The 13,926-nt window shown below is 45.7% G+C and overlaps 1 protein-coding gene across 1 annotated transcript; it reads right to left on the bottom strand.

Annotated features, from left to right (window-relative positions):
• Positions 1 to 2,103: 2,103 nt before the first annotated feature.
• lad1 (ladinin) lies at positions 2,104 to 13,090 on the bottom strand (the record flags this gene model as incomplete). The annotated part of the gene is made up of 14 exons (XM_084435971.1): positions 2,104 to 2,626; positions 2,784 to 2,920; positions 4,817 to 4,906; positions 5,073 to 5,204; positions 5,478 to 5,544; positions 5,684 to 5,718; positions 5,934 to 5,976; positions 8,031 to 8,074; positions 9,194 to 9,295; positions 9,618 to 9,795; positions 9,991 to 10,067; positions 10,941 to 11,211; positions 11,874 to 12,101; positions 13,053 to 13,090. The coding sequence occupies 13 exons, from the start codon at positions 13,088 to 13,090 to the stop codon at positions 2,819 to 2,821; spliced, it is 1,407 nt and encodes a 468-aa protein (XP_084292097.1). The 3' UTR covers positions 2,104 to 2,626; positions 2,784 to 2,818.
• Between the last annotated feature and the right edge of the window lie 836 nt (positions 13,091 to 13,926).

The raw sequence follows: 13,926 nt of genomic DNA, 5'->3' as shown, positions 1-13,926 counted from the left end.
TGTGTGTGTGTGTGTGTGTGTGTGTGTGTGTAACACTATTCTTTGAATATCTCACGCGCACACACACACACACACACACACACACACACACACACACACACACACACACACACACACACTATAAGGGATAAAGTAACAGGATGTGGCAATGAAACACTGGGACAAACTCACACATACAACTACACACCACACAAAGAGTAATGATACATCAATGAAGCATGACGACAGTGATCTGTTATTGAGCAAAGCTATAAGAGGATGTTGACATTCATGTGACCCTCAAAGCTTCATTCACGCCCACTGAATAAACACACAGCTCGCGATGAAGCTCGTTAGCTCCATACCTTCCACCACCTCCTCCTCTGTGACACACCGCCCGGGAGATCATGCAAGGAAAGGAACATTTGCTATTAATCACGCACACGCACACACAAACACGCACGCATGCACACACACACACATACACACACACACACATACACACACATACACACATGCATGCACACACACACAAACACACACACACACACACACACACACACACACACACACACACACAAATACTTCTATACTACACATGGAGTAAGAAGTAAGGATCATGTGGATTGTCGGCAAGCTTGTAAAACTTCCATCTGGTACAGCTACTCGCCACAAGAAAGTGAAGCCTCAATGGTAATGATATGGTATGATTGCTCCTCACACAGTCATTAGCAGATGTTACTAAGCCTGTGTATGCTGTATGGAACCTAATAAGAGTCATTAGGGCTTGCAGGCCAGTACTGCATACACAATATATCACAATTAAAATGCAGGCACACACACACACACACACACACACGCGCGTACACACACACATACGCGCGTACACACACACACACACACACACACACACACACACACACACACACACACACACACACAGACACACACATTCTTACCTTCCTGCTCCCTGTGAAAAAGGACACATTGCACACCATTACACACCATGGAAATCTAGATTATGTAAAGTGTACAGACCAGCCATCTGCAGAACATTGTATTCTATATTACTGTAACTACACAATGACATGGTAACCAGCACAGCATTAACGCAGTGAACAGATGCCAAGTTTCAAACTGTACATTTCAAACACACACAGTCTGGCAGTCTCTGCCACATTCCTAACAGCTGAATCACGACTCCATAGATCATAAAAGATCAACTATGAACGGAGGAGAAAGACCTACTCGTATTCCTCCACCTCGTTGTCAGACATGATGACTGGGATTTGTAGTTCTACAGCAAAACTGGACAGGAAGAAGACCTTTTGTTGGATTAAACAGTTCTATCTGAATATACCAGATAAAGTGTGACTTTACTCTCAAATAATCATCTTGTATGCTCCGCCGTATTAATGTTAATGTAGCAGATAAAAAACTTACCTGAGAAGGAGAGAGATGGAGTGAGAGAGACAGAGAGATGGACAGACTCCTACTGGGGTCAGAGGAAGAGTGCCGGTCAGCTAGACGCCCTAGGCTGAGCCAGTGACCCACAGGAATGTGACTGCGAAGAGATGGGGGGACAGAGAGACCAGAGAGAGAGAGACGGGGGAGAGAGAGACAATGGGGGGAGAGGGTTCTTGGGACGCCTATTGTGTTTATTAATAACTTCTGAGATAGGGAGCAGCCAAGCACCAACTCTTATCATCGCTCCCAAAAAAGGACGCTTCTGTTGTTGAGGACAGGCCTGTGCCACACACATGTATCTCACACACGCGCGCGCGCGCACACACACACACACAGTGGCACGCTGCTTAAACAGTACAGGCGTTCCGGACTTATCAGCTTCAACTCCCCTTTAAGGCAACTGTTTTTAGAGTGTTAGTCATTCCTTCCTGTTGGGTTAAAGATTTAAAGCATAAGAACACAAGTTGATTTAGAAAATCACTGTTACAGTATTTTATGCACTGTGTTTTGTTTGGTTAGTTATAAATTGAGAGAAGAAGGACACTTTTGAGAGAAATATGTGGTATAAAATCTGTTTTATTCCATAGATGGCTTGTCAGGCAGTGCAGTGCCCCTACAGAGAGAAAGCATACAAGAGCATAGAGCGTAGAGATCTTATGGCAGCACAGAAAAGCAAACACGCACGCACTCACATGCGCGCACGCACACCTAATTCACGGACTTTCAATGCCAGAAATCCTGGTTCTCTGATTTAATAGGAATGGACCTTATCAACCATAAGGTCGCTGCTGCAAAGTGCTTTAAGAATCAGCTGACGTTTAAAAAGGAACAAAAAGAACAGCCAATCGATCCTCTCCTCTCTCCTCCTCTCTCCTCCTCTCCCACCACCCTATCCTCTCTTCTCTCCTCTCTTCTCCTCCCTTCTTCATCAGTGACAGATAAAGTTGGAAATAAGACAAAAGGCCCTCCAAGAAACACACACATTTTAAAACAGCATCACAGAGCTTTCAACGAGTCCCTCAGAGCCTTCCTCTCCTCTCACAATTTCGTTTTTTTCCCAACTTGTTCTCCTACGCACACTGGGGTTGTGAAACAGAACAAAAGAACAAAGCACAGAGACATTCAGTCATGGCGTCCTCCACCCGTCCTCCACCCTCCTGCTGCCTCCAGGCCACGGCTACTGGAACAGGGGAGAAAGTACAGTCATTCTCATGTGGAAAAATAGGGCATTTTGCAATTAGGCTGTAATCTTAGCACTAAAGTAATGGCTTAACCATTGGGCAATAGTCTTAATATTGGAAAGAAAATCCCTAACATTGATTCATCAGCAGTCATACTTGTTGTGTTAGCGCTGGCAGTGTTGGGGGTTTCTTCACTTGTAGACCTTGCTGTTAGGGGCTGGTTTTAGGGAGCCCTCCTCCCCTCTGTTCTCAAACAGGCTCCTCTTACTGCCGATGTCAACGTGCCTCAGGTCCTTGAGAGACAGAGGGGTCGTACAGCGTTGCAGATGATCACCAGCACACAGAAAGACACAGACGCACAGCCCCCACCACACACACACACACACACACACACAACTCAGACAGACAGACAGACACAGACAGACAGACAGACAGACAGACAGACAGACAGACAGACAGACAGACAGACAGACAGACAGACAGACAGACAGACAGAGATAGATAGATAGATAGATAGATAGATAGATAGATAGATAGATAGATAGATAGATAGATAGATAGATAGATAGATAGATAGATAGATAGGTATTTATCCCCGAGGGCAATAATGAATAATGAATTCATCATAGTAGATATAGCTGTTAGAGGTTCATCATAGATGACCTAGCTGTTAGAGGTTCATCCTAGCTGTTAGAGGGTTCATCATAGTAGACCTAGCTGTGAGAGGGTTCATCATAGTAGACCTAGCTGTTAAGAGGTTCATCCTAGCTGTTAGAGGGTTCATCATCATAGTGGACTTAGCTGATAGAGGTTATTCATAGCTGTTTTAGGGTTCATCATAGTAGACCTAGCTGTGAGAGGGATCATCATAGCTGTTAGAGGGTTCATCATAGTGGACCTAGCTGAGGGTTCATCATAGCTGTTAGAGGGTTCATCATAGTGGACCTAGCTGAGGGTTCATCATAGCTGTTAGAGGGTTCATCATAGTGGACCTAGCTGAGGGTTCATTATAGGTGTTAGAGGGTTCATCATAGTGGACCTAGCTGAGGGTTCATCATAGCTGTTAGAGGGTTCATCATAGTGGACCTAGCTGAGGGTTCATTATAGCTGTTAGACTCTAACAGCTATAATGAACCCTCAGCTAGGTCCACTATGATGAACCCTCTAACAGCTATGATGAACCCTCAGCTAGGTCCACTATGATGAACCCTCTAACACCTATAATGAACCCTCAGCTAGGTCCACTATGATGAACCCTCTAACAGTTAGAGGGTTCATCATAGTGGACCTAGCTGAGGGTTCATTATAGGTGTTAGAGAGTTCATCGTCATGGACCTAGCTGAGGGTTCATCATAGCTGTTAGAGGGTTCATCATAGTGGACCTAGCTGAGGGTTCATTATAGGTGTTAGAGAGTTCATCGTCGTGGACCTAGCTGCTAGAGGGCCATCTGAGCTGGGAGGGATCTGAGCCCAGCTATAGAGCATGCGATCAGAGAGACAGACAGTTTGTGATGCAGAAGTGTGTCTGTTGTCAGCATGTCTGTGATCTGGCCGCATGTCTGTGAAATATTAATAGACTAGTACTGATGGAGTCATGGACATCGATAGGACACAGCTGCTGCAGCTTTGTTCTCCCTGTGAGGCATCCATCTTTTATTCCTGGTGAGATTACTCTATAGGCCATCGTCACCCGATATGACGTCCTGGGTACTGACGTGTGTGACTAACTTTATGTTGGTTTCCTCATGAAGTGATACTTCTTCGTACTTCTTTATTGAGCAACGAGTTTCGATCCCAATGGATCTTCATCAGGTCAGGTTTAGACTGACGTATTCTTAACCCAGCACCCATTGCCTGATGTGCGTATTTTATATCTAGAATCTTCCTCATGAGGTGACTCATTTGATATGGCTACTGCCAGGAGTGGTGAGGGTGAAAAGCATATGTGCATCAATGTGTGTGTGTGTGTGTGTGTTATTGTAGAGTGCATGTGTTTGATTGAGAGTCAGAACTCCCACATCAGTAATTACTTACTAGAGGTGCACTACTGCCCCCTAGCTGTCAGAGGCTATACCGACAACCTCGAGTCATTCTCACTTTCACTTCACAGATAAAGCATGTCATATTAGATATTTCATTTCATTCATTCCCCTTATATCAAAGAACAAGGGTTACGTTTCCAAACTTACGGTATCATTGTGGGAGGTGGCAGGCTTTCCGGCCTTGTGGACCCAGCGGTTGATCCGGTCCGAGATTCCGGACGCGAAGGTCCGGTGTTCCTGTTCAGAGAGAAGAGAGACCGCTGAATTACCCATCAACGCCTAGAATAGTTGCATCGCTTCACAATATAGCATCGTACCATGAAGGCATCTCCACTAACCTACTGGTGGCTATGGGTGGAGCTGGAGATCTAAGGACTAGAGACAGACAGATGGAGATGTTTACCTGTCTGAGGACCCCGGGGCTGCCCTGGCCGGATGCCTGATCCTTCTCAAACAGGCCTCTCTTCCTGGTTACCTCGTCCAGCAGGAACAGGGTCCTCTGGGCAACGTCAGGAGAACGCACGATCTCCGACTTCTATGGGGGAAGGGGGGGGGGGGGGTGTTGACTTTGCGTTTAGTTTTGTGTTGTGTCAAGAAATTGTGTTTACTGTTGTGTTGTGTGGTGTCATGTCACGTTGCGACATGCATAACTTTGTGTTCAGTGTTGTATTGTGTTGTATGGTGTTGTGTAACTGTGTTCAGTGTTGTATTGCGGTGTATGGTGTTGTGTAACTTTGTGTTCAATGTTGTATTGTGTTGTATGGTGTTGTGTAACTATGTTCAGTGTTGCACTGCATTGCCATCTGACCTGGGCAGCCTGAGCCAGTCTCTCCATCTTCTCCTGGATGGTGCGTGATGACACCCTCTGTCTGGAGCTGGAGGGACAGGAAATATGTCACACACACTTCCTGGGTCCTTATCGAGGGAGAGATAATTAAATTATATCTGGCTTATCATGACTGAGCCCACACATTGACCAGGCACTGACAAATCAGCTGTTAAATATCCACTCACTTCCTCTGGAAAGGAGAGTCCTCCTGGTTTTGGTCCTGGGAAGGAAAACACAGACGTCCTCAACATCTGCTTTAGAAGACTTTAAATCAACACATCTCTCTGACCACCAAATGAGACTAATTCTGAGACTGATTCTGTCACTGACTCACTCTGAGTGGAGAAACGAGCTGACTGCGGTCGTAACTGACGTGGTTCCTAGTTGAATAAAATAAGGATTGTGTGTGTGTGTGTGTGTGTGTGATGGTCTCACCTTATTTCCTTCCAAGGTCTTAGCGGGGATCCGCACGCTGGCACTGGGAGACGGGGACAGAGCACAGCGTTACAATGAGGCTGGGCAGTGAAGTAGGTAGGTAGGTAGGTAGGTAGGTAGGTAGGTAGGTAGATAGGTAGGTAGGTGAGTAGGTAGGTAGGTAAGTAGGTAGGTAGGTAGTTAGGTAGTTAGGTAGGTAGGTGGGTAGGTAGGTAAGTAGGTAGGTAGGTAGTTAGGTAGTTAGGTAGGTAGGTAGGTAGGTGCAGTAGGGAGGTAGATAGGTAGGTAGGTAGGTAGGTAGGTAGGTAGGTAGATAGGTAGGTAGGTAGATAGGTAGGTAGGTAGGTAGTTAGGTGGGTAGGTAGGTAGGTAGGTATGTTGTTAGGTAAGTAGGTAGGTAGGTAGGTAGGTAGGTAGGTAGGTAGGTAGGTAGGTAGGTAGGTGGGTAGGTAGGTAGGTAGGTAGGTAGGTGGGTAGGTAGGTAGGTAGGTAGGTAGGTAGATAGGTAGGTAGGTAGGTAGGTAGGTATTTAGATAGGTAGGTAGGTAGGTAGGTAGGTAGGTAGGTAGGTAGGTAGGTACAGTAGGTAGGTAGGTAGATAGATAGATAGGTAGGTAGGTAGATAGGTAGGTAGGTAGTTAGGTAGGTGGGTAGGTAGGTAGGTAGGTAGGTAGGTAAGTAGGTAGGTGGGTAGGTAAGTAGGTAGGTAGGTACTAGGCAGGCAGGTGGGTGAGATTAAGAAATAAAGTACAGGTGCAAATATAACTAGAACAGTAGCATGACATTTTCAGAAGAAAATGTATATTACATTTTCTGAAGAAAATGTTGTGTGCTTGCTGAATGCAAGCATAATATGTAGAAATATGAGGTTTCACGTGATAATAAGCCTGTCAGACAACTAGTCTAATCTCTATCAAGGCCTGAGAGTACCATCTGGTGGACAGATCTGCTAGTGTGTCACAGGTGTTTACAGATTCAAAATTCAAATCCCATTCCCAACTGATACTAACACCTGAACATTCCATCATTCATTTGAATAGAAAGGCATGCCCAGGTTCAGATGGCTATAGCGCAAAAAAGTATAAATGTTACAGCTTAGATATTTACACCGTAGGAACCCTGACAAGCAGATGAACATTTCGGTCTATAATTTGTCAGTCTAGGTTAAAAACTGTAGGAGTGGCTGGCGACAAGTTAGAAAACGGGTACGTTTTCTCAAAGCTAGAGGCAAGCGGCATTCATTTAAATGGTGAGTATTGTCTATCATCATAGCATAGCGATCATAACAAATGATCATAACTCAAAAACTATAAATCACACAGCTTTGATCATTACATTGTACAATCGTGAATCAGCACAATTGTGTGAACATTTTGATGTACAGCATAATGTGCATGAATATGGCTGTATTTCAAACCGAAGGGCTTATCCCTACACCCTACACCCTATGGAGTATCTTTCCATCGTAGTGAGCATTGTGAAGGAATGCCCTTCAATGTCATTTTCAGGGCTGTGGCATGTGTCAAGAGCCTGTCACAAGCTATGGCTAACCATAATACATTTGTTAATAAATTAATCCTATCTAAACTGAAGCTAAGCTTGGGAACTCAGAATAATAGAGAGTGGGAAAGCAAGACATCAATCACTCAGGTCACGCAGTGACGCTGGCTCCCCGTGTGAGTTTTGTTCAAGCGTGGGAGTTTTGAGTAGCGTAGGCTACGTCGTAGTGAAACGTCAAAAAGACCGTCAGATTGATTTCCTAAGTGCAGGGTAAAGTTATTTCACACACGCGGTGCCAGGCTGCCGCCCAGGGGTTGGGGACCGCTGCCTTAAGAAGTAGCAAGAGAACGCTGCGCCACACTAAATATACAATACAGTACAATATACAGACATGTAAATATACAGATTAACTGTACAATCGTGCCAAGGAGTGCAATATACAATATACAAGATATGGTAATATACAGATGAACTGTACAATCATGCTGAAGAATAACAAATGTCTAACAAGGGGAGAGATTCCTAGCGATGCTTAGGTTGTGCAAACAAATGTGTGTGCAGGTGTGTGTGTGTGTGTGTGTGTGTATGTTACTGTACCTCCTCTGTAAAGGCATGCTCTCCTCCTCTTTCTTCTTCAGCATCTGTGTGTGAGACCTCGTGCATGTGAGTATGACAAGGAGAGACACTGAGCTGTTACACGCTCACAACCTGAGCTGCTGAACAGTCTCAGTGTTCCAATGCCACAGAACCTTAACAGAGATGACAGTCAAAGCAGGTAAACATGACTGCCTTCCATATCATCTGACATTAGCGCTTGGTGACACAAGCAAATGAGCCAGGGACAGGTGACTGGTGATGGAGGATGGTTAGGTGAACGTCACATTAGAAGAGGGCACTGTCAACATAATTCTGAGAGAGAGAGAGAGAGAGAGAGAGAATGAGAGAACAAGAGAGAGAATGAGAGAGAGGAAAGAGAGGGAGAATGAAAGAGATAAACAGAGAATGAGAGATAGAGGGAGAGAGAGAAAGAGAACGAGAGAGAAAGAGACAGAAAGAGAAAGAACGAGAGAGAAAAAGAATGAGAGAAAGAGAGAGAGGAACAGTGTAAATAAGATAAAATACATGTATGACTGTGAACATCATTCTGAGATAGAGAATGACAGAGAGAGAAAGAGAGAAAGAGAGTGAGAAAGAGAGAGAGAGAGAAAGAGAGAGAGAAAGAGAGGGAACGAGAAAGATAGAAAGAAAATGAGAGGAACAGTGAAAATAAGATAAGATATGACTGTCAACAACATTCTGAGAGAGAAAGAGAGAATGACAGAGAGAGAGAAAGAGAGAAAGAGAAAGAGAAAGAGAAAGAGAAAGAGAAAGAGAAAGAGAAAGAGAAAGAGAAAGAGAGAAAGAGAGAAAGAGAAAGATAGAAAAACAAAGAGAGGAACAGTGAAAATAAGATAAGATATGACTATCAACATTCTGAGAGAAGGGGAAAGAGAGAGGAGAGAGAAAGACAGAAAGAGAGAAAGAGAGAGGATCAGTGAAAATAAGATAAGCTATATTACTTTATTAAGTCATATAGCTTAATAAAGTCATATATATGACTTTATACACTTTATAAGGGAGGGGGATTCAGGCATTACAGCTACAGAAAACAGAACAGATGAGGTACAGAATCAAATCAAGAATAAAATCAAGAAAAATGCACTCGTGTGTATGTGTGTGTGTGTGTGTGTGTGTATGGGTGTGCGTGTGTGTATAATCACCCTAAAGGAAGCGGTCCTGGAGCTCTGTCTAGCGAAGGGCTGTCTGGACGTCTGCTCCACATTGACCACACCGCTGGCTGCAGAGCCGTTCACACTGGCCCCCTGTGGGGGGGTCACATGGTTCACCAGGAGCACCACACGATCACATGACGGCACAGCTCAACCAAAGCCAGGTGAATGGACATGCTTACTTTTTTTTACATCAGTGATTTTACTATACACACAATCAATGAGCAGATGTTACACTAGGGGGTGCTATACACTTGTACAGATTACAGAGGACAGCAGTTAGAATGATGTCATTACCAAGGAAGAGGACTGGACTCTACCTTGTGTGTGTGTGTGTGTGTGTGTGTGTGTGTGTGTGTGTGTGTGTGTGTGTGTGTGTGTGTGTGTGTGTGTGTGTATCCACGAAAGGCTCTACCGGAGAGTGTCCGTTGTGGGTGGGGCTCTGGGCCCCTCTAGGGGAGGGGCTCTGGGCAGGTGAGGGTCGCTGCTGTCGGGGGGACAGTGGGGTTGTCGGGGAGCGAGGGCTCATGGGAGATGTAGGCCCACTCCTCTCACTGGGGCAGGGGCTCTTGTCAAAGGAGATGGAGACAGAACTACAGAGAGAGAGAGAGAGAGAGAGAGAGAGAGAGAGAGAGAGAGAGAGAGAGAGAGAGAGAGAGAGAGAGAGAGAGAGAGACAGAAAGAGTAGGAATTAAGTGGCATTTGAACACCTGTGCTGATTTCCTCTCTCCGAGTGTGTGTGTGTGCGTGTGTGTGTGTGTGTGTGCGTGTGTGTGTTCCCTCCTTACCTGACAAACGTGCGTGAGGCTTTAGGTGGTGGTTTGGGTTCTGAATCCCCAGTCTCTGGGGAGGAACCATTCTCATGCTGTGACAGAAACAAAAGAACCCATGAACAACAACCAACCAGCTTACTGAATACAGAGACACAGCTATTCTAACTTCACAATAATCAATGACATACTGTGGGAAAAGACACACCTAGCTTAATTAACACAGCGCAGTACAGCGCAGGACATGATATGGGTACAATATCATAAAGATAACATTCACATCATCGCCTACTCTACCTGTAGAGCAAAGTACAATATCACGTATTTACATAGTCATTGAGCGACTAATGCCTTTGTGTATGTGTGTGTGAGTGTGTGTGTGTGTGTGTGTGTGTGTATGCGTGTGTGTGTGTATGTGTGTGTCTGTGTCTTTGCCAGTTCCCATACAGTATATATCCGTGTGCCTGTTTATGTGCATGTGTGTGTGAATGTGGGTCAGTCGTCGGTGCGCGCGACGTCTATCCTGCTCCCCTGGAGGTAAAGGTGAAAGGTTCCCTGTCTCTCCGCTGGCGGAGTACACGGCCCAGTAGATCATTAACAGACATCCCTCTGTGGGGTAGCAGCTGACCGAACTGACAACGCCGTGGCACTTTCCGTGACCTGGCGCAGAGGAACACAACTCTACTCGAGGGCCTCGATGTAACTGAACACGTGTAAACAAGCAAGTGCTTTCCGCTGCTCCGCGAGTTTCGAATGACAGCGAGAGAGGCTGCGGTTTCCACCGGACTTGTTTGGGATGGAGCCGCGGGGTTCTTTTTAAGGGGAACCCCCGCTGAACGCCAGCTTCCGTTCTTTGAACGCCCGCTCGCTGAGACGCCACGGTGCGTCGTCAGATTTGAGCCGCCCATGTTTAGACTTAAACCTCTCTGACACACGCACACACACACACGCGCACACTGCTCTCTCACCTGTTTGTCCTCTGCGATGGCGGTGGTAGTGGGGGCGTCGGGGGAGCGCGTCTGTCTGGGCGGAGGAGGGGTGTGTCTCGGGGGCTCCGTTCTCCCCATCTCCCCCACCTCGGTCTGGTCGAGGACATCCCCCAGGATCTCCACCCTGGCCCCCCTGCCTCCTCCTCCTCCTTCCTCCTCCTCTCGCTGCCGACTCAGCGTCTCCAGGTGTCTCATCCTCCTCTTCTCGTTCCTCACGCGCAGCATCTCCATGAAGTCCGGCTGCTCCTCACTGCAGCACACACACATACACACACACACACACGCATATTAACACATACCCACCCATGCAGACACATAATCTTACACACTATAAATTCTCTCCCTCTCTCCCTCTATCTCCCTCTCCCCCTACCCCCCTTCTCTCTCTCTCTCCCTCTCTCTCTCTCTCTCCCTCTCCCTCCCTCTCCCCCTACCCCCCTTCTCTCTCTCTCTCTCTCTCCCTCTCTCTCTCTCTCTCTCCCTCTCTCTCCCTCTCCCTCTCTCTCTCTCATTAATAATAGATGGAGACAGAGTGCCCTCAGTGGTGTGAGGCAGGGTTTCTCCAGTGAAAGGAACGAGTTTCTCTATCCTGGTGAAAACTCACTTTGAAGACTCCGTCACCTCTAGCAAACAGATGCTGTTGTTTTAGACAGAGAGCTTTCTACACTATAGTTTCTACACACCAGCGTATTCACTGATCTTAGGTCTGTGTATTTGTGTGCGTTTGTTTATTTATTTGTGTGTGTGTGTTTGTGTTTACACAGTACAGTGTAGCACAGAGACACTCCCGGAGGGTGACTCTTAACGAGCACTCTTCTCTAGAGTGCGAACTCGATACACGCACCCGAGGGATATTTTCAAGTGTAAACCTACGGCAGCCATTTCTATCAAAATACTTGAGGTAATACTAACCTGCTGAGAATCGAAGCGCTGTCATCGTTGGAGGCCGGCGGCCCCAGAGCACTGTCCTCGGTGGGGACCGGTTCCTGGGCGGAGCTGTCATCGCTGGGTGTGTCACTGGGGGCGGGTCCAGACGAGCGGTCGTCGTCAGAATCAGAGTTGGAGCTGGGACCCCTCACCTTCCTCCTCCTCTCCCTCTCCACCTCCTCCTCATCCTCCATGGTCCACTGACGGGTCAGGCTGGGGAACACACACACACACACAGAATGTTACAAACACAGGCACACACACACACACACACACACACACACACACACACAAACACACACACACAGGTATCTCACACACCCACACATACATTAACTTAAGCATATACACATATACACATATGCATATATGCACACACACAGTCACACACACACACACAGAGAATGTTACAAGCACTGTAACAAACACAGGCACACACATACACACAGGTATCTCACACACCCACACATACATGAACTTATATACACGCCAATATGCACGCACACACACACACACACACACACACACACACACACACACACACACACACACACACACACACACACAGATATTTACTCATCATCTTCCCCTATCCGTTGCTGATACATCTGTTAAACATACATCACAACATGACTACTAGGCTTTTTTGTAAATTTGCCTTCACTAAAGTGAAAGTAATGTAATGTCCAACCAGGCAGTCATAAACCCACATATATAACCTGTTAAACTAGTTCTCCTGGGAAAGTACTAGTCAGTTACCCACGCAAGATGAAACTAAAAGACTGATGTCCAAATAAACAAAGGTTACATAAAACAATATAAAGGAAGCTATAGGTGGTGTTTTGTTAACGTTTTTCTATAGGCTACCATATGTCTATTATCTGCCAATAGGTTGTCGTTTGTTAAATTTACGGGTTTGCATTGTCTAACTGAGGCTCTACTGGGAAATAAACAACAACAACAACAATAATAATAATAATAATAATAATAATAATAATAATAATTATTATTATTATTATTATAATGCGATGTTTTTCGATGTGGTCATTCATGTGCTTTCAATTGATTTACCATCCAAAATTACTTGACAAAATGTAGGCTAGATGTGCACAGTCTTAATCAGCACTGTCTTCTCTGAAGTCCTTTAATTTCGCTGACCCTTACCTGGAAAGTGCTCTCCAGTCTTTCCTGCTGATTGACATTTTCTGGCAGTAATCCGAGAGAGCAGAGTCGTTTTGAGGAAAAGTGTCAGAGGCACTTTGCTCCAGAGCGGACAGAACCGATAGCTGCAGAGATAATCATAACTCCACTGAGCGGCCCACCTTTACCCCGAGCCTGCCAGAAACCACGTGACTACAGGGAGGCACCTTGGGTTACCTGAGAGAGAGAGAGAGAGAGAGAGAGAGAGATTGTTTACCAAGCGAGATGGTACAGTCCTTAGCCATGTATAGACCTCAATTCTAATCGAATTTGACAAACGGTGTTGCATGATAGTTCGCCTGTGTAGTAGATAGTAGGCTAGTCCGATTTAGCGGGCGTAAAGGGTCGTCTGGCAGAGCTCTGAGCGGCGGAAAAACAGACCAATACTTAAGAGGCCTAGTCTAGACATACTAGTCCTGTAAACATGCCTTCAAACCGTATTAGCCGGACCCCCAAATCATAACCGATCACGGAAAGGGTATAGCCAAGAAGGTTGGTGGCAACCAAACACATTCTCATGTCTGGTCGAATCTCGAAATGGACCCTCAGTTTGATATCCCAATATTAGCCTATGATGTAATCGATACACACAGTTTAAGACAGTCTAGGCCTACTGAGCCCATGCACAGTTTATGTCGCTGGATTGAGTAGCCTAAAACTACAGTCAGGAAGAAATGTTGGTTAAAAAAACGTTTGTGATCGCCAAGAAAAACCACAAGATCTAGTTGTAAATGATGTGGTGAAGTCAAATAAGTCAGGTTTTCAACCTTTTTCGATCTCTGGACCACTGGCATATTTTAAAAAATCCTTAAAGACCCCCCCACCCGTAGCCTGCGTC

Source organism: Borostomias antarcticus (genome assembly GCF_949987555.1).
Source record: "Borostomias antarcticus genome assembly, chromosome: 3".
Lineage (NCBI taxonomy): Eukaryota > Metazoa > Chordata > Actinopteri > Stomiiformes > Stomiidae > Borostomias > Borostomias antarcticus.
Note: the sequence above shows the minus strand (reverse complement) of the source record. Positions and strands in the feature narration are given on the sequence as shown.